The 26,824-nt window shown below is 44.1% G+C and overlaps 1 protein-coding gene across 1 annotated transcript; it reads left to right on the top strand.

Annotated features, from left to right (window-relative positions):
• The first annotated feature begins 142 nt into the window (after nt 1-142).
• On the top strand, nt 143-26,824 carry PRDM14 (PR/SET domain 14). The gene is made up of 8 exons (XM_069220307.1): nt 143-806; nt 6,182-6,862; nt 9,414-9,467; nt 9,593-9,750; nt 12,242-12,512; nt 15,487-15,689; nt 22,622-22,723; nt 24,499-26,824. The coding sequence occupies exons 2-8, from the start codon at nt 6,274-6,276 to the stop codon at nt 24,724-24,726; spliced, it is 1,605 nt and encodes a 534-aa protein (XP_069076408.1). The 5' UTR covers nt 143-806; nt 6,182-6,273; the 3' UTR covers nt 24,727-26,824.

Here is a 26,824-nt window from a genome sequence, read left to right as displayed (position 1 = left end):
GGGTCCTACACAGGGATGAGCTGCTCTCCGGCCAATGGCTGCCAGGGAGGAGGGAGCAGGAGGGGAGGGGAGCCCGCCCACCCTGCCTGCCTCTCAGCAGCACCATCTGCCTCTCAGTGTCCTAAGCACAGACAGCAGAGGCAGGGACCCTCACCCGGAGACAGGCGGGGACCCTCACCCGGAGACAGGCGGTGACCCTCATCCTTTGAGACTGGTAGGAGCTACTACACCCACAGAAGGACATGCAGTGACTACCCCCCCCCCCCCCACCACCACACAGAGACAGATAGAGTCCCTCACCTACAGGGGGCAGGCAGGCACCCTCATCCCCCGAGAGACAGGCAGAGACCCTCACTTACAGGTAGATAGGCAGAGACCCTCACACACAGGGGGGCAGGTAGGTCGCCTCATCCAGCAGGAGACAGACAGGGACCCTCACCCGCTAAGAGAAGGGCAGGGACCCTCAACCACAAGGAGCCAGGAAGGGACCCCCACCCGCTGAGAGACAGGCACTCCCCCCCAGACAGCTTTGGGCGACCTCGCGTGAAGGACAGCGCCGGAAGATCGGATCCGGACTGAGGAGACCGAGGACTGAGGGTTACGCGGGGAAAGCCACCACACTCACGGGAGACCACCGCTCCACGTAGAAGGAGGCCGCCACCCCGAGAGACACTCCACCCTGGCGACCACCCAGAGAAGGGGAGCCCAGGTCACACGTGTACAGACACCGGCACACGGGACACACAGGCATGCAAGTTTGCAAAGCGTCTTTTTATCCAACTTCTCCAGCGCACTGAGATAAGCAGGTAAGAAAAGCACCCTACAAAGAAGAACGCATGCCTATTCACCAGAGCAATAACTTTGGCCCGCACTGTGTGCTTCAATGCGCTAGATTTTAATATTTGCAAATGTGTTGAAGATGCGGTGGATCTGGTTTGTTGCATGGGGCACGTGTGCCAGTGTTTATGTTTGAAAGCTGTAAACAGTCGCCGGGCGCTTCTGCCCCTGGAGTCCCGGGTCATGTCATGTTTCACTGTGTGCGCTGAGTGAAAGGTGTCGCCTCGCACTCAATGTTTCCTGAATCTGGGGAATGATGTGTTCATCAAGGCTGACCTCTGCCTCTGACCCCATGTTCGTGCAGAGAGGTGTCACGACCCCTGTTTTGTCTCGGTTATCGTTCGCCATTGATCCCAGGCATTGCTGCACAGCCAGGACCTTTCATTGCCTCCTCCGCACCCTGGGCTGCCGGGGACGCCCGAGTGTGTCTGGCAGAGGGGGCCCGCACCCCCCCCCAAACTGCTGCAGCAGTTCCTGCGCTTAAACAGGCTCAGAAACATCTGCGTCCCATAACATCTACCGTATACAAACATTTGCACGCACACATTCCGTCATGCGCACCCCCCCCCCCTCCAATATGACACTTCCGGCGTGGGCATTTCACCGAGTCCGGCCACGCTTTGAACTTTGGAACCCGCAGCCACGGGTTTCAGGTGCGAGAGATAAAACTGAGAATGTGGCTTTGACCTGGCCCACTCTGTGGCGTTGCCGAAACGAAACAGGTAGGGGGGGCTGCAAGGTACACAGAGGGCTCCCCTCCAGACTCAGGCCAGGCTACTGTGGTGAGGGGGAGGAGGTGCTGGCACCGTGGGGGCCTATGTTACCCCACTGCTCTGGGGATGCTGCACCAGTGCCATTGGAGTTAGTGCCGGCGTAAAGGATGCTGAGGGGCGCGCACTCCAGCCCCTCGCTGGTGCTGAACTCAGAGGCATCTTAAGGATTTTAGGGGCCCCCGTTCGGAACAGGTCCAAATTCAGCTCTCGTGCCCTCTTTGGCCAGGCCCACATTCTGAATGTGTTTCCATCTAATGCTCATGGACAGTGATATGTGTTTTCATTATTGTAACACTACAGCATCTCACTAATACTGCAAAGAATCTCAGTAATACCCCCCATTTCTCATATGGAGACCCTGCTTTCACCTGAAACAAACATTTGATGGTTGTTGCATGAAACAAACGCAACCTGTGTCTGCAAATGGCTGTAATAAACCCCCACACATTACACTCATTCAATATAATTTAAAGGAAAACACTACTTATTTTAAGAGTTATTGGAGGTAATCAGGGAAAGGCTATGTGCAGAACAGAGTTAGCTTTATGCGGGGGAGGGGGGCAGAAAGGCTGGGGCCTTGGGCCAGAGCCCACTTTGCCCATGCCTTAAACGTGTCTGCCTGCACAGAGTAGAAAGAGCTCGTCCATGGGCCAGAGAATCGCCACCTGCCCAGCAGTGCCTGGACCCTCCACATGTGGGGCAGCGAGGCTGCCATAGCTCCAGGTACTAGACCCATCCCCGGCCTGGCTATTGAAATGCAGCATTAAAGCGGTGCACGCGGGTCCCGATGCAACAGCACCTACTGCACCATTGGTACCCACGCCCCGCGTCACCTGTTGATCCGTGTGGAGCACACTTAGGTGGTCCTTGGCAGGGCTCGGCCTCACTCCCTTCCCCGCTCCACAGGATTTCCGTCTCTCTCCCGGGGTCTAACCCGCTGAAGCCCGGCAGGGCACCCGCAGTCCGTTTATCCTCAGACCTGCCTCACACGAGGTGGCCGTCAAGGTTTGGGCAGGGGTGGGTTCTGTGGGGCGCGCCTGCCTGGTAACCTGCCCGTACTCTGTTCCTTACACGCCTTCTCCCTGCTGCACCAGGTGCCCGCAGGCGAGCCACGAGGTAGGCACGGAAGCTGATTTAAAGGGAGGCCACTCTACTTTTAACAAGACTTCGAAGCCAGTGCTGCCAGGTGGCCCAAGTCCTTGCGTCACTGGGTAGTCCAGGCAGGGTTTTTCCTCGGAATTCTGGGACTTGTAGTGGTGGGTTCATACATCCTTAACCAGACCACAAGTCCCCGAATTCTAAGATGAAACCGGGACTGACCTAACAATTCACGCATGGACATGGATAACTCAGCAGCTATGCAAAGCTAACCACCCCCGCCCGCCCCAATTCGTGTGTTTATACACAGGGACTGACTGTTATTTTCTTCTTTCTGTTGTGTGGAGCCATTCACTTGAAAGATTGCCATCTATATGGAACTGTACCGCCACATCCTTCTCCGACCGGTACACGTGTAGGGGGCGTAGCATACACAGCTCTAGACTTTTATTTTATAGTCAGGGTATTCTGGGACTTGTAGTCTTGATTCGCGACGCACCTGATCGAAATGGTTAGTGGAAGGAAATAGTGCTAAAAAAAATCAATCACAGAATCATCTGGGAAGTACATGCATTTCAGATGGATGATTGCCAGACATCTGTACTAGCTGCTCCCCATATGACAGCGTCTGTAAAGTAAAATTTCATTTGTCCTTAGGAGTTTAGAAATAGATAGATATATTTGCGGTCGCATATTTTAAAGCCGGCTGAGTTTAGTGATGTTTTTATCTGACCTGCGACTGGGTCCGCGGTTCCGACTGTGACGCGTTTTCAGGAGAAATTGTATCTAACAGACCCCCCCCCCCCGGAAACAGGCGCTACTTGAAAAGCAGTGGTCACTTAACAAAGGACACGCACTCTTCTGTCGCAATACCGAACCATCTTAATGTTAGTGCCAGACGGCAAATGACAATCAAACAGGGAGATTGTGGTCTTGTTTGACCTTGTTGGGGCTGGGGCAGTGTGTAATATATTTGATGTAAATACAAACGAGAAGCCCCACATATGATGTGAAATCTGCAGCGCACTCCGCCTCCTCGGCTGTCCTTGAAGGTGGGCCCGGGTGGCTCCGGATTTCATTCAATCGACAACTCATCTCATATGTCCGTGCTGAAATCTTCGCGGGCTTCCGGCCGTTAGGTGGGGCCCCCTGCAGGCGTGGGGTGCAGATGTGTCCCCTGGACGAGTCAGTGCATATATTTGTATTCATCAGATACGGTTTTTATCGTCTTAACTATGGGGTTCTCGTCATATCAGTATTTCTAGTTCTCCTCGGTTTGTTGGTTCTGTGCTTGCGTGAGCTGCACAGCCTTTTGGGGAAAAGGGGCTGATTAGACGTTTTTAATACTTTTGAGTAATTTCGAAGACTTCGCGGCTCCATAGTGTTTGCTAGTGCTCTTCGTCAAAACATAAAATTCTTTTCAAAGTGTAAACACGGAAGTCGTTTATTTGTTGTCGTTTGGCTGTGTGTAAAGTCCCCGCGATTCGTTGTAGTTTTTCTGATAAATGACAGAAATACCACATTTTCAAGCGGGGTAGAGGGGCCAGTGGCTGCCCTCGTTAACAGGAAGCCAAATGGTTTGTTGTGACGGCGGAGACCTGGGCCTGGCGTCCGAATTCAGACCGAAACTAAGGGAAAAGTTCGGAACGCGTTCTCGAACCTTCGAAGCGGAACTCGACACTCCGCCGTGGACACGGGCCCGTTCCTCACAGAGGCCAGCTCCCTTTCATTTCCCAACTAAGTGGCCATTTAATGAGGGACTTTACATTTTTCCTTTTTTTTAGTTTTGGTTTACGAACTCTTCAAACGCCCACCACCCCTGTTCGTGAACTAAACCGTTTTACAAACAGAACTAGAAAAAGCACCAAATATTAATAGCGATAAATATATAAAAAATAAAACCCACATAGGTGCCGGGTACGATTAATGTTTCGAAATACTGCGGAGGTGCCGGGCGTGCCGTGAGCATGGTTTTAGGAGCACTGAAACATTTTAGACCGAAACGGGTTTTGTACACTTCAGAGGTCCGTTTTTTATAGCGCGTTACTATTCGTCTTTTTGTGAGGTGGTCTATTCACTTGGCTAACCCCTGAACACGCTTTTGATCGTGGGGTAAATGCAAAATTACATTTTTGTTATTACTTTAAGATACTTTGATGGTAAAACATATCGAATACTCGGGGGGGACAGCGACAGGGGATCCCCGAGTGCAGTGCACCAGGGCTGCCCCCACCATAGATCACCATGAAACAAGGAACGCAAGGGCTAGAAATAAGTCTTTCGCATCCACAGGTCTCAAACAGCCACTCCTATTTTTTTTTTCTTTCATGAACTGTACCTGCGACCGCGGTTGTGTAGAGCTATAACGAACGTGTGTCCCTGGTGCTTAATTTCTGCCGGTGGTGGGCACAGGTATACGTTTTTTGGAAATGGGACTTATTTTTCATCGTCAGATTTTGCCCCAGAGCAAGAGAGAGAAAGGCAGGGAAGGGAGGGGAAAGAGGACGACGGAGACACAGAGAGCAGGAGCATTGAGACGGCCCCACAAGGATAGATAGAGACCGGAAGTCTAGGGTCTCGGAAGTAAAGGGCATGAGGTGGAATCACGACTATGCACCCTCGGTCTTTAGCAGACTCGGCACAAGCCAGTATCTTCAGACGAAACACGGGGCACTTATTTATTTCCACGCATTAAACACTGGTTTCGAACAGAATTAAACGTCTTTGGAGTCAATGTATTGCGTGGTTTTATAAGGTGTTTAGTTCCGTGACTTAGCGCCTTGTGTTTTCAAAGCTGCAAACGTGCAAGATTTGAAAGGGCAGTCGCTGACCCTGGCTGTTCTTTCCTTCATGAAGCCATTCTTAACGCTCTGAGCGCCTCGAAGCGCCCACCTAGACTGTATACTTGTCGGGCGGGGGACAGGGGAAAGGGATGGGCCAGTTCTGGGCGTTTCACCAGCCAGCCAAACGGTGTGAGATCAGAGGAGCCCTCCATGCGGCGAGAGCCTGGCCGCAGGAAGGCCTAAAGCCACCGGGAGATGGTGCATTATTCCTGACACGGAGTGTGTTTGTGCGAGGGGTGTAGTTTCAGGGCCTACGCGGAGGGCTTCCTCTTTCCAGAGTTAGGGAGGAGAGGGCGTTATAAACTCAGGGTCTCACAGTGTTTTACACCAGTCTTAGGTTTGATTTTCCTCCCGACTTTCCAAGAGAAAGACCCAATTATTCACAGAAAACCATTACCTAAAGCTGTGCCGTTATGTTATTTATCTCAGTTGACTTCAGTTCCTTGCATGCTGGATTGCACCTGCCACCCAGCATGCAAGGTACTTTATGTTCCCGACTGAGAATAATTTGTAATAGGTTGGACAAGAGATTCAAGCAGTATATGTATCTGACCTGTCCATTCACTTCGCACTTTTTAAATGAATTGTGAATGTATTTTCTAACAAAATTCCTTTGTGTTCCTCTCCCAGGTTCTTGTGTGGAACTGAAATTGCGAGGCCGACGCTGCTGGGCCAACTTGTGGCAAGTTCCCTTTCCTGCAGTCTTGGGCTCCTGGCTGCAGATGGCTGTGTCGGTGGCAGGTGATCCCATCTCTAAAGCCAAGGCCTTCCCTTTGGATCCCTTGACTACAAGTCCTGCCAGGCTCTCCGGCTGCTACCCTCCCCTCTTCTCCCATGGACAGTACTTGGAGGCCTTTGGGGGCTCCCTGGACATATTCCACCCCTTGAAATCTCTGGGCAGGTTGGTCACCAGGTCTCCACCCATCGGGGCATTCAACTTAAACGCCATGTCCCCCTTCATGAACCAGACATCGACAGAGCCGCTCTATGGCCTCTTCCCAGGGGGGAACTTTAATCTTTACAGCAAGGCACAGACTCCCGCCACCTTCTCCAGCCCTGAGCACCTGGGCCAGCAGCCTTTCTCCCTGGAGCCCCACTCCAGCGGCCCGGCACAGAGCAAGCTCTTCAGCTCCCCCCGGAAGTGCAGATCCACCCTGACCCTCCCCAGCCCCGAGGGTCCACCTGTCCGCAGGTACCACTTCACAGAGGAGGACCTCCACACCGTGCTGTACGGGTACGTGCCCAGCACCGACAGCAGCCAGGCTGCCAACCATGCCATCTCTGGACTCCAGGTGCCACCTAGCATGCAAGGTAATGAACCATGACCACCGCCCCCATTTGTAGCCTTCAATGTCAGTGCATGAGGGACAAGTGATTGACTGGTTGACCCACCCTGGGTAAGAAACGGTGCTAGCGTTTGCGGCCTTGGTATGTACATGTAGTGTATTCGCCAGGTCACTATGCATCAGCTTTGTCCCCTAGGCTACACTCCCCACAGAGCGTAAAGTAGTGCTTCCTTTCTATAATCTGTACTTACCTGGGTATAAGCAAACTGTGTGCAGTCTCTCTAATAAGTACACACACTGTATATTTCTCCATGTATTTTGATTATTTTCCTCCATAGTGCATGCAATCAGTGACACGTTTTACTCTGTTTTGCCCTACTCTAGTAGTGTGGGCAGATATATTGTGTACCATCTGGTATGTAATACCCGTACCATGTATACCACTGCTTGTAACTACAAGTCATGTGAACATACCCTGGAATGTGCAAATCATTTATAATCTTCACTATTTACATTAAGTTAGTAAACTTTCTCCACTGCGAGGGGTTTTTATTCACTGGGCATGAGTTTAATGAATGCATTTTGAGGAGGCTTAACAGTTACAGTAATCTCTCCAATATGATCAAGTTGAATTAATTTCCCTTCTACCTACACACTCTAGTTTCTACAAGTAGTTTATATTTTCTGAGTATTTACACATAGGGCTGAGTACACAGAAAAATTAACACATTTTATGTATGGACTTTATCCTACACATTGTGATTATCTGTAACATTTTCTCAGTTCTTAAAAGTAAGATGCGTGTATAAAGGAAATCTACAATATTTAGTTTGCTCTCTGTATGCCCTACTACTGTGGCAGAATGGAAAATGTGCAGGCTGGCTTTAAGGTAATGCTCTTTTATCAGCGTGGGTCCTTTATAAAGACTTCCTGGCACTGCCAAGGACCGGGTGTCCACTCTGCACTACTAGCACATTCGTCTATAATACTCTAACATGCCTCACAGTTTTCTAGTCCAGATCTAGCCCTTTTGATCAGAAGAGCGATGGCCATAATGGTGAGCTCAAGCCACAGGTGGAGTCGACACCTGGAATGAGGGGGAAGGGCGCACCCCTGGCATCCCCGGTGTGCACTTTGAAATGTTGCTGGCTTTCCTGGGACACTCGGAGGCTGTGCTTGGCAGCTTTTGGCAGGCAGGTATCAGCGGGTCCCCTGGGTGGCCACCAGAGGCACAGGAAGGGGCATTTAAGCCTGAGTTTTTTTTTCAAAGACCTACATCGCTCCCTGATTTGCTGTGCCCCTTCTGGCCGTCGACAAACTCTACTGTCCCAGGACACACCATATCCTTGAACCCATCCCTTAATTGATTTGATGGAGGCAAATGTGAATTGTTATTTTGCATGGTCGATTTGTTTCTACAATTCTGTGTCTGTCAAGCATGTTCTCATGATTTGCTGTATTTGATTTAGAGACAGAGTCAACTTTGGCCATAAAGCTAGTAGACACCTTGGCATCTCAAACAAGAAGGCAGGTGAATTCTGTATACACCTGGCTTTGAACATTTGATCACGTTGAGACAGAGGTACTACAGTCTGTAAGGCAGGGCCACACGTGTGCACTACAGTGAGTGTCCTTGGCTCGCCGGGTAATCTGTTGCACTGCCCTGGGATTGTTGGGGGTTGGCGCTTGCACCAGGGGATTAAGACGCTGCCCATTTGCCCAGGCCCATCTCCCTAAGGAAGCCAGGCGTATCCCGCTGAGTTGCTCTGGCACGGATGTGTAAGGGCACAGCTGCCTTACAGGCCTCGGTTCCTCTCCTTGTGAGGGGGTAGGGGAGTTTGCCTTGTGAAGATGATATGCAGGAGCCAGTGGCTTGCACTCAGGCTCCCAGGTTAATTAGCTAGTGCTGTAAAAGCCAGCGCAGTAACCAAACATGACTCTAACAATGATGGTTAGGTGATTCCAATGTATAGCAGTCCTCCAACTCTTTCCATCTTAAATGTAAAAAACAATATGTACAATCTGTTGTGGTAATTGAAATTATGTTCTTAATGCACGTCTGTTAGGTAATAAATACAGCCAGAGAACGTTTTTTTCTTCAATGCAAAATGTGGTTGTTCAGGTCAATTCTTGCTATTTCAGTTGAGGGGAAAAAAAGCCCCTGGCTTGGGCCTTGAGTTCCTACAACTACCAGTGGCATTATTGTGGTCACCTACCGGTGAAGAAACAATGAGTAATGCCTGCCATTTTGTCACATTCTGAAATCTAGCCAGTGTTAAACCTCCCCGATAGAGACTCCTCTGTAGATGGGCATGCCTAATGTTAAGCAAAAGGCACAAAGATAGGTTTATCTGCCCCAGAAACCAGTAACAAACCTAGAAAACAATACAATGCAGTTATAATTTAAATATATTTATGCCTACCCAATGAGTACTATCGACGTATGCCTGGGAATTGAGGAACTCTGCATACAAGGCAACGTGTGAATTTAAAGGATATACTTAATATGTATGTTTACTAACTGTTAATCTTTGTGTAGAGAGCACACACTGAATATATTGCGGTCTTTTTTACAGGGCCCGATTCTGTGGCTCATTTGCTGGACAGGGAGACCCTGAAGTTACCTGAAGGTATGTAATGTTTACTGTGTGGCTGCTGTGAGCACGTCTCCCACTAATAAGGAAGGTTGTACGACTTTCTGTCATACAGTGCACAGGTCAGGTAGCCTGACGTGCATTATGTTTTCATTCTGCAGGTTTGTGCATTCAGCAAACGGTGTATGGAGGTGTTCCACAGACGGGCGTTTTTTCAACCGGTGTCATCCCTAAAGGTGTGAAATTTGGACCCTTTCAGGGCAAGGTGGTGAACACCAGTGAGATTAAGACGTACGATGATAATTCCTTAATGTGGGAGGTAAGGCAACGAGCATTCTGTTGCAGTGGAGCTCTTAATGTAACCACTGATTATTTTTAATGAAAATGTGTTTGTGATATTGCATGTAGGCAGACTAGAAGTTCTAAACCTTTTGACGCCTGTGGACCTTCACTTTACCACTCCTGAAACTGCAGACCCAGCCTAAACTGTTGCTATGACCTGAACCCTAAACAGTACACACAAATACAAAAACACATCAAACTAGTACAAACATTATGAAATACTCTATTTATTTCACAACCATAAAAATACTAACATCAACATTTTAATTGTAATGGAAAGTTTGGAGCTTTTCAAAATAAACTTTTATTTCTAAAGGGTGGAGTGATATGGTAAACTCTAACAAAAACGTTATCTTCTTGTCTCATGCAGCTCTTTTTTTTGTGCATACCAGGGCTTCAATTGAGGCCACCAATCATTCCTCATATATTTTGTTTGTTTTACTTATACTGCTCCTACAAATCAAGATAATGATAACAACTTTTTAAACAACACATTTGGAAGTAATGATCATGTTTCACTGCATAGGTCCACATTTTCAACGACTTTAGGTGCTTACTCCCTGAGATCCAGCTACCTAACAATCCCCTATATAACACAAATTCCGAAATTTCTTTACGGCGAAGAACTCAAATATGTATTTTGTCAACTTTCACTTCAAGCTACGTCCAACACTCCAATTTAGTTTGTTCTTGCTGTGAAGACAGCACAGTGATTTCCATTTGGTAATCATTTAATTCAAGAAGACCATTTAGCAAGTAAAATTAAATAATCTGTGAATTCTTCATTTTTCCATCTAGCAATAGTACCCAAATTGCCAGCCCAGTCAACATGTTTCATCCCTTCCACTGGACTTCATCAGGGCTGTAGTGACATAGCACTGTAACGCTTGCTATTCTGACTGGCAGCATCAATTAATTTTATATCATATCTATTTGTGTGCTTCTCCCTTATTGAGATTTACCAACTACATTTTAACCTTCAATTAATGTCAAATGCCTTCACATTATCAGCCTTTCAAAATGCGTGATTTTGCATTTTTTTAAATGTATGTATACATTATTAGTCGGCTATTATACATAATCATGGATTTGCCACATAAGCCATCATCTGCTGCATAATCTGAAAATTTCAGAAAGAAGAAAAATGTTTCTGGCTTAAACTGATCAAAGGTTACTAGAACTGTAAGGTGTTGCTGTGCAGTGGAAGTCCCTTTGCAACGACCGAATGGTCAATTTTCTTTTGCTCATTTATATATATGGGTGTCAAAATGGTACTAATAAGGTAAAACCTTAGCCAAGAAAGTGTTAACGTGTGTAAAAATGGCAAAATAATGAGTTAATAACACATACTGTGCTGCGTTATGCCACATAATTTAAATTTTGTTGTCTCACAATTTAGTCACCCCTGCCACATAATTTGTTGTTCCCCTGCCACATAATTGCAATAGCCCAGAACATAGAGTTGTAATCTCTGACCAATACAAATGTTTAGCGATACAAGAAGCTGTTAGCTACACAATACAAATATGATTTTAAATAACAGCTCTCTTTAGGTATGAAGAATCAGTTCTCTGGTGCAACTGGAGTTTCCTACAGGTCAGTGTAGCAATCCATATGGCAGCTAATGGATCTTTAAGACAATATTAGGAACTGGAATTGTCACCAAGGCACAAAGTTAAGTGGAAGCCAAGTAGTTGGATTTAGGTTGATATTTTATATAATACCTATCTGTAACCAGACTACATCCTTGCATTCCATGAATGTTTGTTTTAGGTATGTTTTACATAGTTCGTTCTTGGCTGCACCATGCTTCCTGCTCGTATAAGTTTGGACATTTACTTGTGAACACTTTATGTCTTATTTTCGGCTTTCTCTGGATTCTACTTGTTAAACGAAATTCCTTTTCTATAGAAATGATTTCTACAGCAGCAGAACAGATTGATGCTCCCTGTCTGCATTTATTTATTTCGAGTATCCTGTAAGATTTGTGGGTGGCCTGTGTGTTTGCCTGGGTCATGGTCACGTGATTTTGCTAGTTGACGTCACTTTCTCGCTCTGTGGAAGTGATTCTCACAGTGCTCGGAGGCACCGATATTCCAGCTTGAGTATGTGGGGTTGCATGGATTTGCCGGGCTGTAGGCCTGTCCCTGCTGTATATAGGTGAGTGACCTGGTATATATAGCATTGGCTTGAAGACTTTCTTTCCTCTGCAGAAGTGATTTTTCGCACTGGTGGGACACACTGATTTTCCAAACCGTGTACATGGTTTGTGGGACTTTGCCTGGCCATTTACCTGCTGTATGTGACTTTTGCTCGTCGAACACGCTTCCTTTGGTTTCCAGAGGTGATGTTCAGGGGTGGCACTCGGATGCTGAGGCTCCTACTATTAGGTGCACCTCTCCTGTCTGTGCACCCGGGGTGTTTGCCTTCTCCCGGCTGACTTCTTGTCCCCTTCTCCCTCTCCGCAGATCTTCGAGGACGGAGGGCTGCGGCACTTTGTGGACGGCCGGGGGGCGGCCGGGAACTGGATGGCGCTGGTGAAGTGCGCCCGCTTCCCCGAGGAGCAGAACCTGACGGCGGTGCAGAGCGACGGGCGCATCTACTACGAGAGCTGCAAGGAGGTGCGCCCCCGGCAGGAGCTGCTCGTCTGGTACGGGGACTGTTACCTGCAGTTCATGGGCATCCCGGTCAGCCTGAAGGGCATGGCGGAGGGCCGCGGCCCGCGGGAGCAGGAGGAAGGTGAGGCTTGCGCGGCGACCGCAGCCCAGGGGGAGTTAGGGACGGGGGAGTCTGGGGTCGGATGACATGATTTTTAAAACAAATCGAAGGGCCACAATTTTACTTCATCCAAGGGGCACAGAATAACAGCGCCCATTCACATGATGACACAGAGAACGAGGTACCTGCTTATTAAGTTGCTTTCTTGCAACAGCTGCTAACTAGTTTTGCCTTGGAACACATGAAAGTTGTCACCCACTGTTTTCACTTGGCCCGTCTGACACAAGCGAAATTTACTTAAATCTGGCAGAACAACAGGAAAAAACGGGGCTGTCACGGCCAATCCGGGAAGCCAGGTCACCCTAGTTAGGGGGCCCCGACCGGTGGGTGTGAAGGAAGCAATGCCCGCGCTAGTGACGGTGGTGATGTGGGGAGGGGACGCCGCCCGGTGTGTTAAAGACAGGGGTGGCGGGGGCAAGGGAGCTCTCGGCTCCACCTGGGGGTGCTAGACCAGCGCAGTGTGGTATCGTTCTGATGCTGTCAGAGGGCACCGTGGCAGCACTGGGCCTCTACAAAGCCTCCCCCGTCGACTGTCGTGGGTGGGACACGTTGCTAAAATTGTTAGGTAGGTCCGCACAGTGGGCGGTGGTGGGAAACGCCCGGGCGTGTAGTTAGCGCGAGGCCACTGACCCTGCCTGTGTACACCTTCCCCGTTGTGTTATGGATGTGGCAACAGGACGCATGTTAGGAACGGGGTGGGGGCACCGCAGTGGCAAATGATAGGGGCCCCTACAAATTACAAGGGGGGGGGTTGAGTGCTTCATATTTTACAGATATTAATTGGTCTTCAACTGACTGGAAACCCCCTGAAAGACAACTCCCCTCCCCCCAAATGTTGCCCCCGCACCCTAGGTAGAAGCTTGCATTACGCCCCTAGGGCACCGCCCAGAAGTACTGCCCCGGTCTGTGTTCAGGGCCTCCAAAGCAAAGCGCCTGCAGAGCCCCACTAATCGTGCGCTGTGGCTAGGCCAGGGTGCCACAGACCCGAGAGAGGCGCTGAGCACCACCCCTGATAATCTGTTATTTCCGCCCTACTGTCCCAGCAGATGTTTTATGCCCAAACACAAATTAAGACGCTAATTACAATACTATGAAGACTTTACAGGAAGGAAAGATTCTGCCCACCGCTAACCTTAATAAGATACCCGGTGGAAAACGCAGGAGCACGCAAAGGCCAGATGCGATAAATAACACAAAGAGGCAAGACGGAGAAGGTTCGCCGCCTTCGTACTAAGCGCTAAAGTGAAGACAAGGATTCATAACCCAGTAACACTTGTCTGATTTGATTTTTAATGTTCTCGTTCTCTGCGCTTTTTTTTTTAAAGAGTTTTAGTAGACGTGCCTTTTTTTTGGTTATTTATTCGATAAATTTCAATCGCTCGTTGACTGCAGCTAAATATCGATGAATTTGTATGTAATGTTAAACCCAATCCCTTGTTTATACATATTTAAATATATTCCTACCACCGGGGTGGCTTTAGTAATTATTTATTTGTTGGTAGTTCACACACAACTTGTGATGCAGTTCTTAATTTCCTGAAATAATAGATAATTTCGTCTATGCAATACTACTTGACTGCAAACCAGAGAGAAGAATAAATTGTGTACATTTTCCGAAATAATACATATTTTCGTCTCTGTAATATTACTTGATGGCAAGCCAGAGGGGGCAATAAATTGTGTACATTTCTCAAGCCCTTGTCAGCTTACCTTCGAAGGACAGATTTAGAATTATTGAAGGTTTTTTGTAGGAAATGTAAATGCTTCCGTATCGATTGTTAAATGGCATTAAGCGCCTCTGTTCCCTACGATGCTGTAACTCGAATTAACATTATTTATTTAAGACTTAAATTGGGCAATAAAACTATTTATTGCATCGAGTCTAACACAAATATATTATATACTCTATACGTATGTGTTCTGGAGTAACATTTGAATAAACTATCTAATAAAAAAGTAACATCGAAACCTGCCCGTCAAAATCCAATTTCCTTTAATATCCTAACAAAATCCCGAGTAACTAATTTCTCATGTCTCTTCAAATTCAAATGTGTCCTAGTTTTTCGCTCTGGAAGTAGGCTTCTGTTTTAAACAATCTACAAAACATTAACATTTCAGGACCATCCCTTTACAAAATCATCGTTTCAGAGCCACATACACTTATGCTTCTTTTTGAAGTATACTTGTTTTATTCATAGAAACAAGTTTGACATGTTTAGGTGTGTGTTTATCATAAATCTACAACCCATATGAACAATAATTTAAGTGTTTTATTGCTGGATAAAAATGTCATGCGCGATACGCAAACCTTTAATTTCCAGGGTTTTCAGAAAATTTACAGGACAAGCACTGATATCATAAAAGCTTGTGCTTTTATGTAGTCCCAAATACCGTGCTACTGCCGTATTTAAGCGGTATCATTAACAGCTCTTTATGTCAGCTAGCTTATAGCACGGCGATGCCAAAATTCGTTAATACGACTAATAATATTTTAATTTCTGATTGATAAATATTTTTTTCCCAATTTATGAAAAGATGACTCACTAAGGATATACGTTTTATAACTAGGATTTGTTGAGTGTTTTTTGGCTTAGAGTTTGGGTGGTTTGAAATTTTACAGACCGTTTTTTACGGCTTGTTAGTCCTATTTAGACGACATTCCACGTCTATCGAGTTTTTTTTCTTTTTAATATAATTCTCTACGAGCAGACTCTTCTACGGTGCATATTTCCACAGAATCTGCCTTTCCGTTCGCTCATTTCTCGATTGGCCATGTTCTATACTTCATTCTAAATAATTTTACTGCGTGTTCAGCGTGTACCTTCCCTAGAATTCGTTACTTCTTTGCACCATTTTCGGGGTGTTTTATTACCTGATGTTGTTCACATGCGCACCCTCCCCGGACCCGGCTGACTGTGCGTTTGTGTTTCTTTAGAGACCGGAGGGGGCTTCACCTGCGAGAGGTGCGGGAAGGTGTTCGCCTACAAGTACTACCGGGACAAGCACCTCAAGTACACGCGCTGCGTCGACCAGGGGGACCGGAAGTTCCCGTGCACCCTCTGCAACAGGTCCTTCGAGAAGCGGGACCGGCTGCGGATCCACATCCTGCACGTGCACGAGAAGCACCGGCCTCACAAGGTGAGCCTCCTCACCGCCCTGAAACGTGTCTTTATTTCCAGCTTTTGACTGGATGTGGGGGAGGCACTGTGATTGGTAACTGTCAAGGGGGGCACCTCCATTCTTCTTGGGTGTTTAGACACCAGGCATGGTTTTTGAGCTCATATATCCTTTAATTTTCGGAATCTGCACCAAACGACCTATATATATATATATATATATATATATATATATATTCCTTTAAAATATTACTTTGACAGCGCTACTTTAAACATGTAAAACATTACTTCTGTTCAATAATTCACGCATATGAAACCTAAGGGGCTCATAATGTGTTCAGCAGGTGCATATAGAAGTTTGCACCCAATTCACGATTGCCGATCCCACATGTTTTCCTTGCACAATTTGGCCCCGATAAAAACGGACAGAATTTTTCTGTGGGGAGACTACAACATTCAAAGTTATGACAACTAAGAATTGAGCAAAACACGAGCTATTGCTATGTTATGTTTAATTCTGAGGTGCGTAACAGACCACAGGGTTTGTAAGGCGTCTCAAAGTGTTTATGGCATCACATAATAAGGTGCACATTTGTAAAGGTGAACAGCTGAACCCATTCTTGTAAATAGGCACAAATGGGATACCAGTACTTATTCTGTGGTAGTCATAGGGTAGAGACAGCTGCTGACCATGGTTAACTCATGTCTAACAATACAGACATAAAATAAAAAGAACATTATTTTACAGTCTTCTATTCTCATTCGTTTTTTTGCTAAGCAAAAAAAGTTTATGCCAGCATTCTTATTTTTTTCAATAATATTTAGAATCTACTTACCCCCATCTATTCGTTGCTCTGCTGCTTTTCATTGGCAGTTGCCCTTAGTTTCCCTCCGAGCATCTTATGGGTTGTAAATCTTGAACATTTCACCCCTTCCATTTTGCAGATCTTGACCAGGTTGAAGTTCAGGAACTGAGTTTGGTTTGTCCAAAAATGTTTGCACTTTTTCAGCTTTTTTTGTTGTTTTCTCCCGATGGTACTCAGTCAAGTGTTTTTGTAAGTCTGGAGATTATTCTTCCATATTTGTTTCTGACTTCTTGCTTTCCGAAGAGTCTCCTACCGAATGAATGAGTTTAAATCTATATTGATACAAATGTTTACCATGTAGTCTTCACATAGAAATAGTTGCTCATTATATGAATCGATTCTATATACAGAAGTAGCAGGTATCTTACTCATAAACTCGCTTTTTCAAATGAATACAGCATTTGAAGGAAGGTTACATTGTCCTTTGGTGCAGAGTCTACAAAAGTGAGAGATAAAATCACATAAAGAAAAATATCTGGTGTAGTGAGCTGGGAGAGATGAGAGAATGAACTCCTCAGTCTTTCTTTTTGTTTAAAAAATATGTCCCACAACATATTCAGCATGTGGTTTGTGGCCACTGGGGTAGTTATGATGACTGCAAGCCTCCTGCCAAACAACCTTCAAATGAATCCGTTTTTCTTGTGCCAATGTAGTTGCTTTAGAATCACAAAGGGTACAATTTTAATATGTTTGGGTTAAGATTAAAACATAACAATAATAATTTCACAACTGTCTTGTTTAAAGCGTTTTTCAGTTAGGAACTGTTAGCATTAATTACACGTTTTTACTTATTTTCTGAAAACAATGATGTACTTCACAGAACAATACTCAGGGGTATACTATTTGTGTTTGGTGTCTAATTATTATGCATCTCTGTTAGATCCAGAATTCGACACTGGCTCTTTTTAAATCTTTTTGCACATATAAGTACAACTCAAGTGTACAGCATTCTTATTTGAGAGAAGCACAAACTCTACCCTGATTCACAGAAATAGGATTGTTGGAGTGTAAATCTTGGGAATACGATTTAATCATGTGGAAATTTTGCCAGATTTGTGGAATTTTGACATCTAAACATTTAGATTTAGGGGTAAGTTTGTAGATATTTATGCTTAGTCCTACCAGTGATAGCAGCTGAACACCAGAAAACGTGTATTTTTGGGGATATTCATAAACTTCTTGCAGGAATTTGCTATCTTAAAGAAGCTTGCAAATTTCCTTCGGCCAAGAGCACGAGTAAGTCCACAGGTGAGGGACCTGTGGGTTGGGAAAGAAGACTAAAATTGCCCCCCCTCCCCAAACAAAGCAAAGCGGTAATCCACCCAATAAAGCAGTAAGAGCCACCATTCATGCATTAGAGAATGTCCACATTCTCTGGCCGTATTTATTACACTTAATAAACAAAACATCAAAATTTAGCAGTTATCTTCATGTTAAATGATTTTCCTAATAAAGAAAAAAAAATATACCATCTTTTGACTCAGTAGAACAATCTCCTACCAACATATTTTCACATTCCATTAAGAGCCCTGATTGACCATACCTCCGTTCCTAGGGGCATCACATAATTCAATTGATTTCGGACCGGGTAATTTTGGGTCCCTCAACAGATTGTCATTTATAAGGCTAACTCTCTGCACACTCAATGTTAAGGAGCATGGGCCAGAAAAGCAGCTGGCCCCTCCAAAAGAATCATGCCAGAGCAACCCAATAAAGGAAAACCCCCTGGCACCCAATCAGGGAGATAAACCTCGACACTGGGCCATACCTTGGTCCCCTGACACAGCCACCAACCCCCACACATCCCAAAGGCCATATAACGGAGTACCTTTAGGGCTATGGCCAATTGCAGCAGTGGATGTCACCAGCCCCTTTACTAGGGATCATGGCACCCCTGCCCCCGCGCTTAGAGCAGTGGTGCCCCTCGTTAGCAACCTGTTTTGTGGTCGAAACATGACTCCTTAACTGCCACAGGAATGGTTGGTTCCCTCACTAACTATTACGCCCAGTGCCTGAAATGGAAAACCAGAAGTGCAGGTACTCTGTATCGGAGTAGCTGCTTGTTTCTGAGAAGTGCCAGCACTCTCCAATTAAAAGTATCACGTTTTTCTTGAGAAGTGCAGGTACTCTCCCTCGCAAGATAAAAAAAAGTGCCAGTACTCAGTATCAGACAGTGCCAGCCCATTTAAAGCACTGATTGCCCCCACCCCCAGTACCATTGGTCAATAGTGGCAGATTTCCACCTGCTGAACATTCTGTATGCACACATTTTTTATATATGTGAATTCACTCACAGCTAGAGCAGCAGGTTTTCAAGAGTACTACATGGATTCATTGTCAGTATGTGGCATGTCAGAAATGTACTTCAAGCTTAGAAGTTATCCTACTGACGCAAATTTCCCATTTTTGCTAATCAGTCTGTCAAAGTTTTAGTATAAAGTGTTGTGGTAATGCATATCAATTAGTCTGTAAATTCAAAGATAAACCTAATTTTATATCCATTCCTTAGAAACGCTTCAGGTTCTCTGTCGTGGATAAAATGAATAATAAAATCAAAGAAACAATCAATTATATGGGGTGGCTAATGTTTATTCCTTACCTACAAGGAGATGGAAATGCTTTATATATACTTTTTAAAAGAAAAATTCTGGACCCCATAGCAAATGATAGGTAGTAGAGAACGTAAGGCCTGATAAATATATTTACCTGTTTTCCACTGGAGGTCCACAAAGCCTCCTCAGGGGTTCCGTGACTGCTTAGAAAACTAAACAATATTAACAGATTAGGTCCCCAGCTTTCAGTAATGACTCAGTGGGGGTCTCCAGATTCCAATAAGGATTAAGAGGGGGTCCCCAGATTCAAATAATGATGAAGTGGGGGTCCACAGAACCCAAAAGGTTGGGAACCACTGTACTAAGAGATCACAAATGGCCCATTCACAGGATGTTGCAAAATATTCTGCCTAACAAATCTTAATTAGACAGACTACTATTTGCAACACCCTGCAACTGGCTACGAAACAAGGAATGGTGACTGCAAGGGATAAGTGCCCTCCGTTCCTGTGTTTGCATACCGTAATGGAAAATATTTTTTAAAGCAGACAATAGCCACTCTCTCTTAAAGTGACATGATCTAATTTAGGGGACACATTGGAGCCACATTGGAGAGAACGTGCAGGACTCCCCCTGACCTGCCTGCTCACCAAAAGGCTACCTAACATGACTTAGAAATGGAAAGCAGTCCCACGCAACTCTGGTTCTGGTATCTCATCAGTGGTTTCTGGCTATACTTGTGGTCACAAACCAATGATAAATGACATTAACACTTGCGGTTAGGAGGGAACGCCACTTTCAGGTCCCCTAGTAATTGTCATTAAGAATGAATTGCAAAAGGGACTTCAGACATCTCAAAACATTTTTGGGGTCGCAAACCTTGGATTTTGTTTGCTACTACAGAAATCTTTTGTACATCATGCTAACAATATTAATACTAAAACAGAAAAAACAGAGGTAAGGGAACAAAGGTAAAGTGAAACAGGGTAGTAAAAGGATTAAGAGGAATGAAATTAAGAAGGGACCCACTACAAACAAGAGGAAAGAAGGGGGAGCACGTGGGAGAAGGGGAAATAAATTGTAAACAAAGGGCGAAGGAAGGAAACGTGGGCACTACCCAGAAAATACATAATGGGAAGAGGAAGGAGAATAATGACGATAAAAGAAGAAACATGGAAGGAAAGATGTTGGCAAGTGGGATTTGAGGTACAAACCTCCCAACTCATCTAAAACAACTGTTTAAAAAAGTGAGTCGTTATCTAGATACAGGACATGGGAATGCAAGAGGAAAAACATATCTATGCAGAGTTTTCAGAAAAACTAACACAGAGGACTTATTTTAAGATTAGTGACTCGAAATTCTTTTCCGTTAAATAGCAAATATCATACATCTGAAAATTTCCATTGCAAGTTTGTGTAAAATTGGTACTTAGAAACAGTATTTTATTAAATACTTTCCTTTGAAATCACAAACAGCCCAAATCAGCAACATTGACGTTACACTCACTTTGCATATCTTTCATTGGTTACTAGTCCTATGACTAGTGGCATCTAAAGTCCAATCAAAGCCCTTTCACTGTACAATGTGCCTTTTCACTCCGATGACCTTCTTTTCCTGACACACAATTACTGGTGGCTAAATAAGGTCTGCTTCTTGTTTACTGTTATAGATGCTCAGAAATACTTTTCCTGCCTCTTCATCTCAGGCATCAAAACCTTTGATAGTCCCAGCATTGTACATTCTCAGGCAATCAGGCCACCTCTGTAGTTGAAAAGCATTAAGAACTTGAGTTTTCCACACTTCTATAACAATTGCACTGATCAGTTTGTCTAATTTGTACAAGAAATGACTTCGCTTCAACATAGAATGTCTGTGGTAAGCACATGCTCTACAAGAACTCTTCAAAATAAGATTACAACATTCTAGAATTTAACCATTGATCGAGAGGTCTAGGAGTGAGACAATCTGCGAAACAATCATTAACCACAAGAGCAAAACTCCGCAGAGGTTTTCCTGATAGACCTTGCTGTGTGTGGTGGGATCTGTGGTGGGTTCCTGTCACCTGTCAAGCTAAAGTATTGAACACATTGTTACTGCGGAGTTTATATGAAGGAGCTGAGGCTGGTGGCAGTGGCATGAAAATCTAGGCGATGGTGTTCCAGTTGTAGGATATAGATGAGCTCATTATCTAACTCTTAAGATGACATAGGGCAGGTGAATTGAGTTGAAAGGAGATGTATTACTGTGTTACCTGGGTTTGTCTCCCCTCGTGTTCAAGTAGTATGTTACTGTTGATTGTAAGCATTTGCACAAAACATTAGATTTAGCAGAGTTAATCTAGAAAGCCATATTAAGGTAGCAGTAGAGATCCTTTTTGGGGATGTAATGGACGAGTCATCTGAGGACCACACATTCAAATGTATTTGAGATGCAAAACAAAGGCATTGAGTGGTGTTTGATCAGAGTGTATTTTATGATTATGGGGATGGTCCTCGTAATTTTGAAGGCTTGGGAAAAATGAAAATAAAGACATAGGGTACCTGGGTTAGAGGGTTTTATTAATTTATTGGACACATCATTCAGATGGCAAAAGGGAAAAGTTTACAATGGGGGCTGCTTTCCTTAGTGAATTTGAGCACAGGGTGGAGAGGGAGCAAGTGGGGAGGAGGTGTACTGAGTGGAATGAAGTGTGAATAGAACACAGATGGGTAGTTTGATGGTCTGGTTTTGATACAGAATACATTTGTGAAGTCCTCAGCAATAAGGCAACTTCAAATGATAGTCCATGAGTCATGGATAAGAGCACGGAGAGTGTTTGGGACAGTGGTTTTGAGGCCACGAGGTATGTGATTGAAAGTAGGAGGATATGGCAAACCTAAGTGCAGACGGGTGTCAGAATGTAGGTCCATTTCAAGTGTATCTGAGGTACTGCTTCTCCTCAGGTTACAGAGAGTATCAGTTTTGCTAATGTTTACTTTCGAGATGGTGTGAGTGGTCCATAGCAGACAACTAAGCTTCAAAGTAGTGAAGGTGTAGAGTTGGTTCAAAGCACTGAATTCAGTTATGAGGTGATGAACAATGGTGCTTAATGAATCAGAATGGCTGGAGAGTTCTTAGAGGGTATCCTGAAGATAACACGAAATGATACAGGTCAAGAGTGAATGCTTCAAAATGGAGGTTTCACAAGCAATATAGGTATTGTTGATATCCATTTAGAACAGTGAATAACTGAGTTGATCTAAGGGTGGACCAACATGAGTCTAATGGGTTTCCTTTGGAACGAGAAGGCTATCAGTGAATGTTCATGAAGTCATGGGAAGAGCCCTCGTGTGCTCCCTGGTGCAGCACCCTTTAAGTGCAGACTGCATCAGTTCCACCTACAACATACATGTAGGCACTTTCTTCAACTCTAACATCAGAACATTTTTTAATTGTGACCAACAAAATATCATGCCTACCTTTACTGTAGTAAATTTATGTTTTTTCTGAATATATGTCAATTGTAATAAGTCTGATCTCCATGCTTATTTTGTAGTGTTCTATCTGTGAAAAGAGTTTCTCGCAGTCCTCCAGTCTGAACAAGCACATGAGAGTGCATTCTGGTGAACGGCCTTACAAATGCGTCTATTGCAACAAGGTAATCTTCATGGAAGGCAGTGGATTAGTGGATCTCTTTTTTGTGTATTGCCCTTCACTCGCCACAGCACCTAAAAGAGTGCTCATCTGCGTTTTTTTGTTTGTTTGACTACTGGGAGAAAGTATCTGGGCTGGTCTTTTATGTGTACATAGTGCGAGTGACTATAAATAACTCTAAATTTATAGGTTCAATTTAAAAATCTGAAATATTTTAGATCGGGGTAGAAACAACTGTTATAATTGTGCACAATTTTTAATGTTTTATTACCACAAAGGTGTTTTACACCAATGTGAGTGTACATGACCAAATGTATTTCACAAAGAACTCCTGACCTTGGTTGTATCTACTAAAAGGTCAGCTGTAGGGACAGTCGCGAGAAACAGGGTTTCTTTCTACTTAACTGTCCTCATGTCTGTTGGCCTCATGAGTACCAGAAGATACATTTTGTCACATGCACATTCACAATGTCTTATGTAGGCACATACATCTAGGCTGCAAAATAAGATAACTATTTTAGTGTCATTAAAGTGTTAATTACATTTACTGACCATTCATGATTAATTCAGAATATAAAATTGTGGTTTAATATGCAAGTACACACCTAAAGCATTATATATTGTGGAAGACTGCAAAAGATGCACCATAGTGCTTTGAAAGCTTGCGCACACCCTTGTTAAAATAAGAGGCTGCAGTCTGGCCTCTGAGCCCATAAAGCACAACCATCTTCCGGTGTTAAGGTAGCTTGTCTTTAAAAGGGGTGTGGGGGACCTCCTTTGATCCCAACCATAACATGATGAAACCACTCTTGGACCACTCTTCCTATATTCGTACCCCCACGGTGCTAGAAAGTGATTCTTATGTGGAATATGAAGGAACAGCTTCCCTCATGCCTACCAACCTCCTAGCCCTGCTGGTCAAAGTCATGAGAGCAGAGGAGTAGTAGGAATCCACTTTCATCCTTGGCCTAATGTCACTCCCTCCCGTGCAGAGGGCTGCTTTTACAAAATATCTGCAATTTTCAGTTGTTATCATGATTATCATTGAAAGATGATGCAAAACTCATGGAAATGGTGAAGCAAGCCCATATGTATTATTGATGGTACCTCTTGGGTATGGTTCAACACATGTTTTTTTAAAAAGATGTAGACTATGAAAATAGTGCCCCAGATGATCAGCAGCCTGCTATTGTATGTTATGTCATTTCATCCTTCTTGAGTTACTTTATCTTTTGACCTTGATGGGCAGAGGATTTAGGGATGTTGAATCTGAAATAATGTTCATGGGAAGCGCTACATCTCAAGAATTAACCTTTGATTCCTGGCCAAATGTTACAGAGTGCCACAAACATGCATAAGATACATTTTGTATCTGGAGCACTAGCCATAACATGCAAGTGGCCTTCTGCACAGAAGACACTATTAATGACTGAATCCAAATAACCTGTTTTGGATAGAATACATAGAAGTTCCTGCTGGAGCTGTTCTCCAAACTTAGGCCCATATTTATACTTTTAGTGCTGCATTTGCGTAATTTTTTGACGTGGAATTGGCGCAAACTTTCAAAATACAAATTAGGGCCCATATTTATTCTTTTTTAGCACTGCATATGCACCGCTTTTTGACCCAAAAGCAGCGCAAACGTACAAAATACAAGTGTATTGCGTCAAAAAATTATGCAAATGCGGCGCTACAAAAGTATAAATATGGGCCTTATTGTTCACATAGACACGTTTTCCATTGTTTAACCACCCTATTATATTTCTGTTTTTGCTACAGGCCTTCACCGCATCAAGCATCCTGCGCACACACATCCGCCAACATTCCGGGGAGAAGCCATTTAAGTGCAAACACTGTGGCAAAGCCTTTGCCTCCCATGCAGCTCATGACAGCCATGTCAGGCGCACGCACAACAAGGACAAAGGGTGTGCTTGCACTGTGTGCGGGAAGCCCTTTCTGGCCCTGGAGGAGCTAAGATATCACATGCGATTCCACGCAGGCCTCTAGCCTATTGTGAATAGTTGCCAGCACATGGACTTAAGAATGCAATTTTTTCCAGTGGTATATTTATCAAACTTGTGCTCACAGTGATGTATGTTGTCAAAAATATTTAAATGCTGTAAATAATACATATTCAGGATTTTTCAAGACTATGTACTATACCGTTCAAAACATACTAAATCAGTGGAACTGATGTTCTCTGTCGGAAAATATATATCCGTGTTAACCATATGTTTTAATATTTTATAAAAATATATGTCAGTGCTTTTTTTTTTTTTAGGCAAGTCAAATATTTATTTTAATTGTAAATATCATTGAACAAATATGTCTAGCTTAAAAAGCGCATACTCTTTTGTTGTGGTTTGTGTCTTTGCACTGTGCACCCATAATGTTAGAGGTGGTGTACACGTCAAAAGTCCTTTTTATTTATGTCTGCGAGCAAGCATTAGAAAACCTTGCATTTATATGTCTCAATTTAATCAAACAGAAATTTGCAACACGGGAGTGAGAGGTTTTATCATCCAGTCATATCATTAGTGACTCAACCCTATTTGTCATGGACTGGAACCAAGGGTTGTGGGCTGGAGGAAGTCCCTTCTCCACGTTCATGGGGAAGAGATTTGACTTTTGAGCCTCTTGAAAGGTGCTGCATTTACAGTTAAGGGGGAGTGTGGTTTGCTGGCATTCCAACTCCGAACCGACTAATTTATTTAAACTAATTAACGGATGGCTATCTAAGGTAGATGAAGCAATCTAAGGCGTGGATTGACATGCTTACAGTAGATTCAGTTGACTTGCACTCTTTTTTTGTGGGATGAGTTGAACAGATCAGTCACAGCTCTCCTCATCCTCACAAGAAGCACGTGCACTTTATTATTTTATTTAGGGGGGAGGGACCGGCTAACTGCTGGCAGCCAGCTTTTATACGTTAATTCAACCTATTGACAAGAGACAACAAAGTCGATCTTACCTGCTAGTCCCAAACAATGTATTAGTCTGAAAATAAAAACACGGCGATCAACACAATTATGACTGAGTTGCAGCATTTGGGGATGCAATTTGTTGACCGCACATTTGCAGATGATGTCAGAATTGTGGGAAATTACAGCTGTATTGACTTTTCTGTTTTATTGTATTTTCAATTGCAAGATTTTGTTGTCCGTCCTGTCTAATTTGCACTAATGTTTATATGTATTGTTGCACAAAAGTGATGTTTTGAACAGTTTTTTTTTTTCTACAGCGATTAGTTTTTTATTGTCAATGTTGCACGTTCAGTGACAAAGGGACACCGTTTCAAACAAGAAATATCATTTTTGCACCTGCGCCTAGCTTGAACATAAACCAAATCTAGTCTCATATATTTCATGACCAGTGAAATTTGATGGATCTTATGAGCTGCATCATGGAGGAATATCAAAAATATACTTGAAGAGTTAACAGTTGATTTAGTTGCTGGACCTACTGCTTGCCATTTAGTTCAACGACATTGCATATTTTCTCAGATCAGTATTTGAGAGGAAGGAGTGAAACTGAAAAGTAAAAAAGAAGAGTACTGTGGGTAATATCTGTTGGCTTCTGCTGATGCATTGAATATCACATTCAAAGTTGGAAAATTGAAAGCCCAAGATCTCTGCAGTAGCCTGACTGATGCTGGGCGAGACGCTGAGTTAAGGATTGATGCAAGGGGCGGGTTCTTTCCACAATCGGTTTGGGGATGATGATGATACTATTCTTAACTGACTGGCTGTCCCTACTGCTTTTCTGTGGTGGATGAAAAATAAGTTGAACAGTCTCAAACTTCCACCAGACTCCAAGCACCTGAAACAGATATGTATAAAATGACTATACCACAGCGTTCACTTATGGACATCTGTTTTATCAATAGTACTTTTAGAATACAGATATAACAACTATTATTGAATATTTAAAGCTAAGCTGAGAGGCATGACTTTTCCAAATGTTTGTGAATACTTGGAGGAAGTGGTCATGTGTGCTGTACTTTGGTGTTTATTTGAATCCATGAGCATGCATCTATTAATGTGTGCTTTTGGGAACTCAGTACTGAACTAGAGTGAAATTTCAGTGATCCTTTAATAAAATTCTA

The sequence above is a fragment of the Pleurodeles waltl genome, chromosome 2_2 (genome assembly GCF_031143425.1).
Source record: "Pleurodeles waltl isolate 20211129_DDA chromosome 2_2, aPleWal1.hap1.20221129, whole genome shotgun sequence".
NCBI classification, from domain to species: Eukaryota; Metazoa; Chordata; class Amphibia; order Caudata; family Salamandridae; genus Pleurodeles; species Pleurodeles waltl.
This window is presented reverse-complemented; position numbering and strand designations above follow the sequence as displayed.

Excerpts from the sequence above, each read along its gene's own strand:
- PRDM14 (XM_069220307.1), top strand. The coding sequence starts at position 6,274 with ATGGCTGTGTCGGTGGCAGGTGATCCCATCTCTAAAGCCAAGGCCTTC. Across the intron at positions 15,690-22,621 it reads AGAAGCACCGGCCTCACAAG|TGTTCTATCTGTGAAAAGAG; the intron begins GTGAGCCTCCTC and ends CTTATTTTGTAG. Across the intron at positions 22,724-24,498 it reads AATGCGTCTATTGCAACAAG|GCCTTCACCGCATCAAGCAT; the intron begins GTAATCTTCATG and ends TTTTTGCTACAG.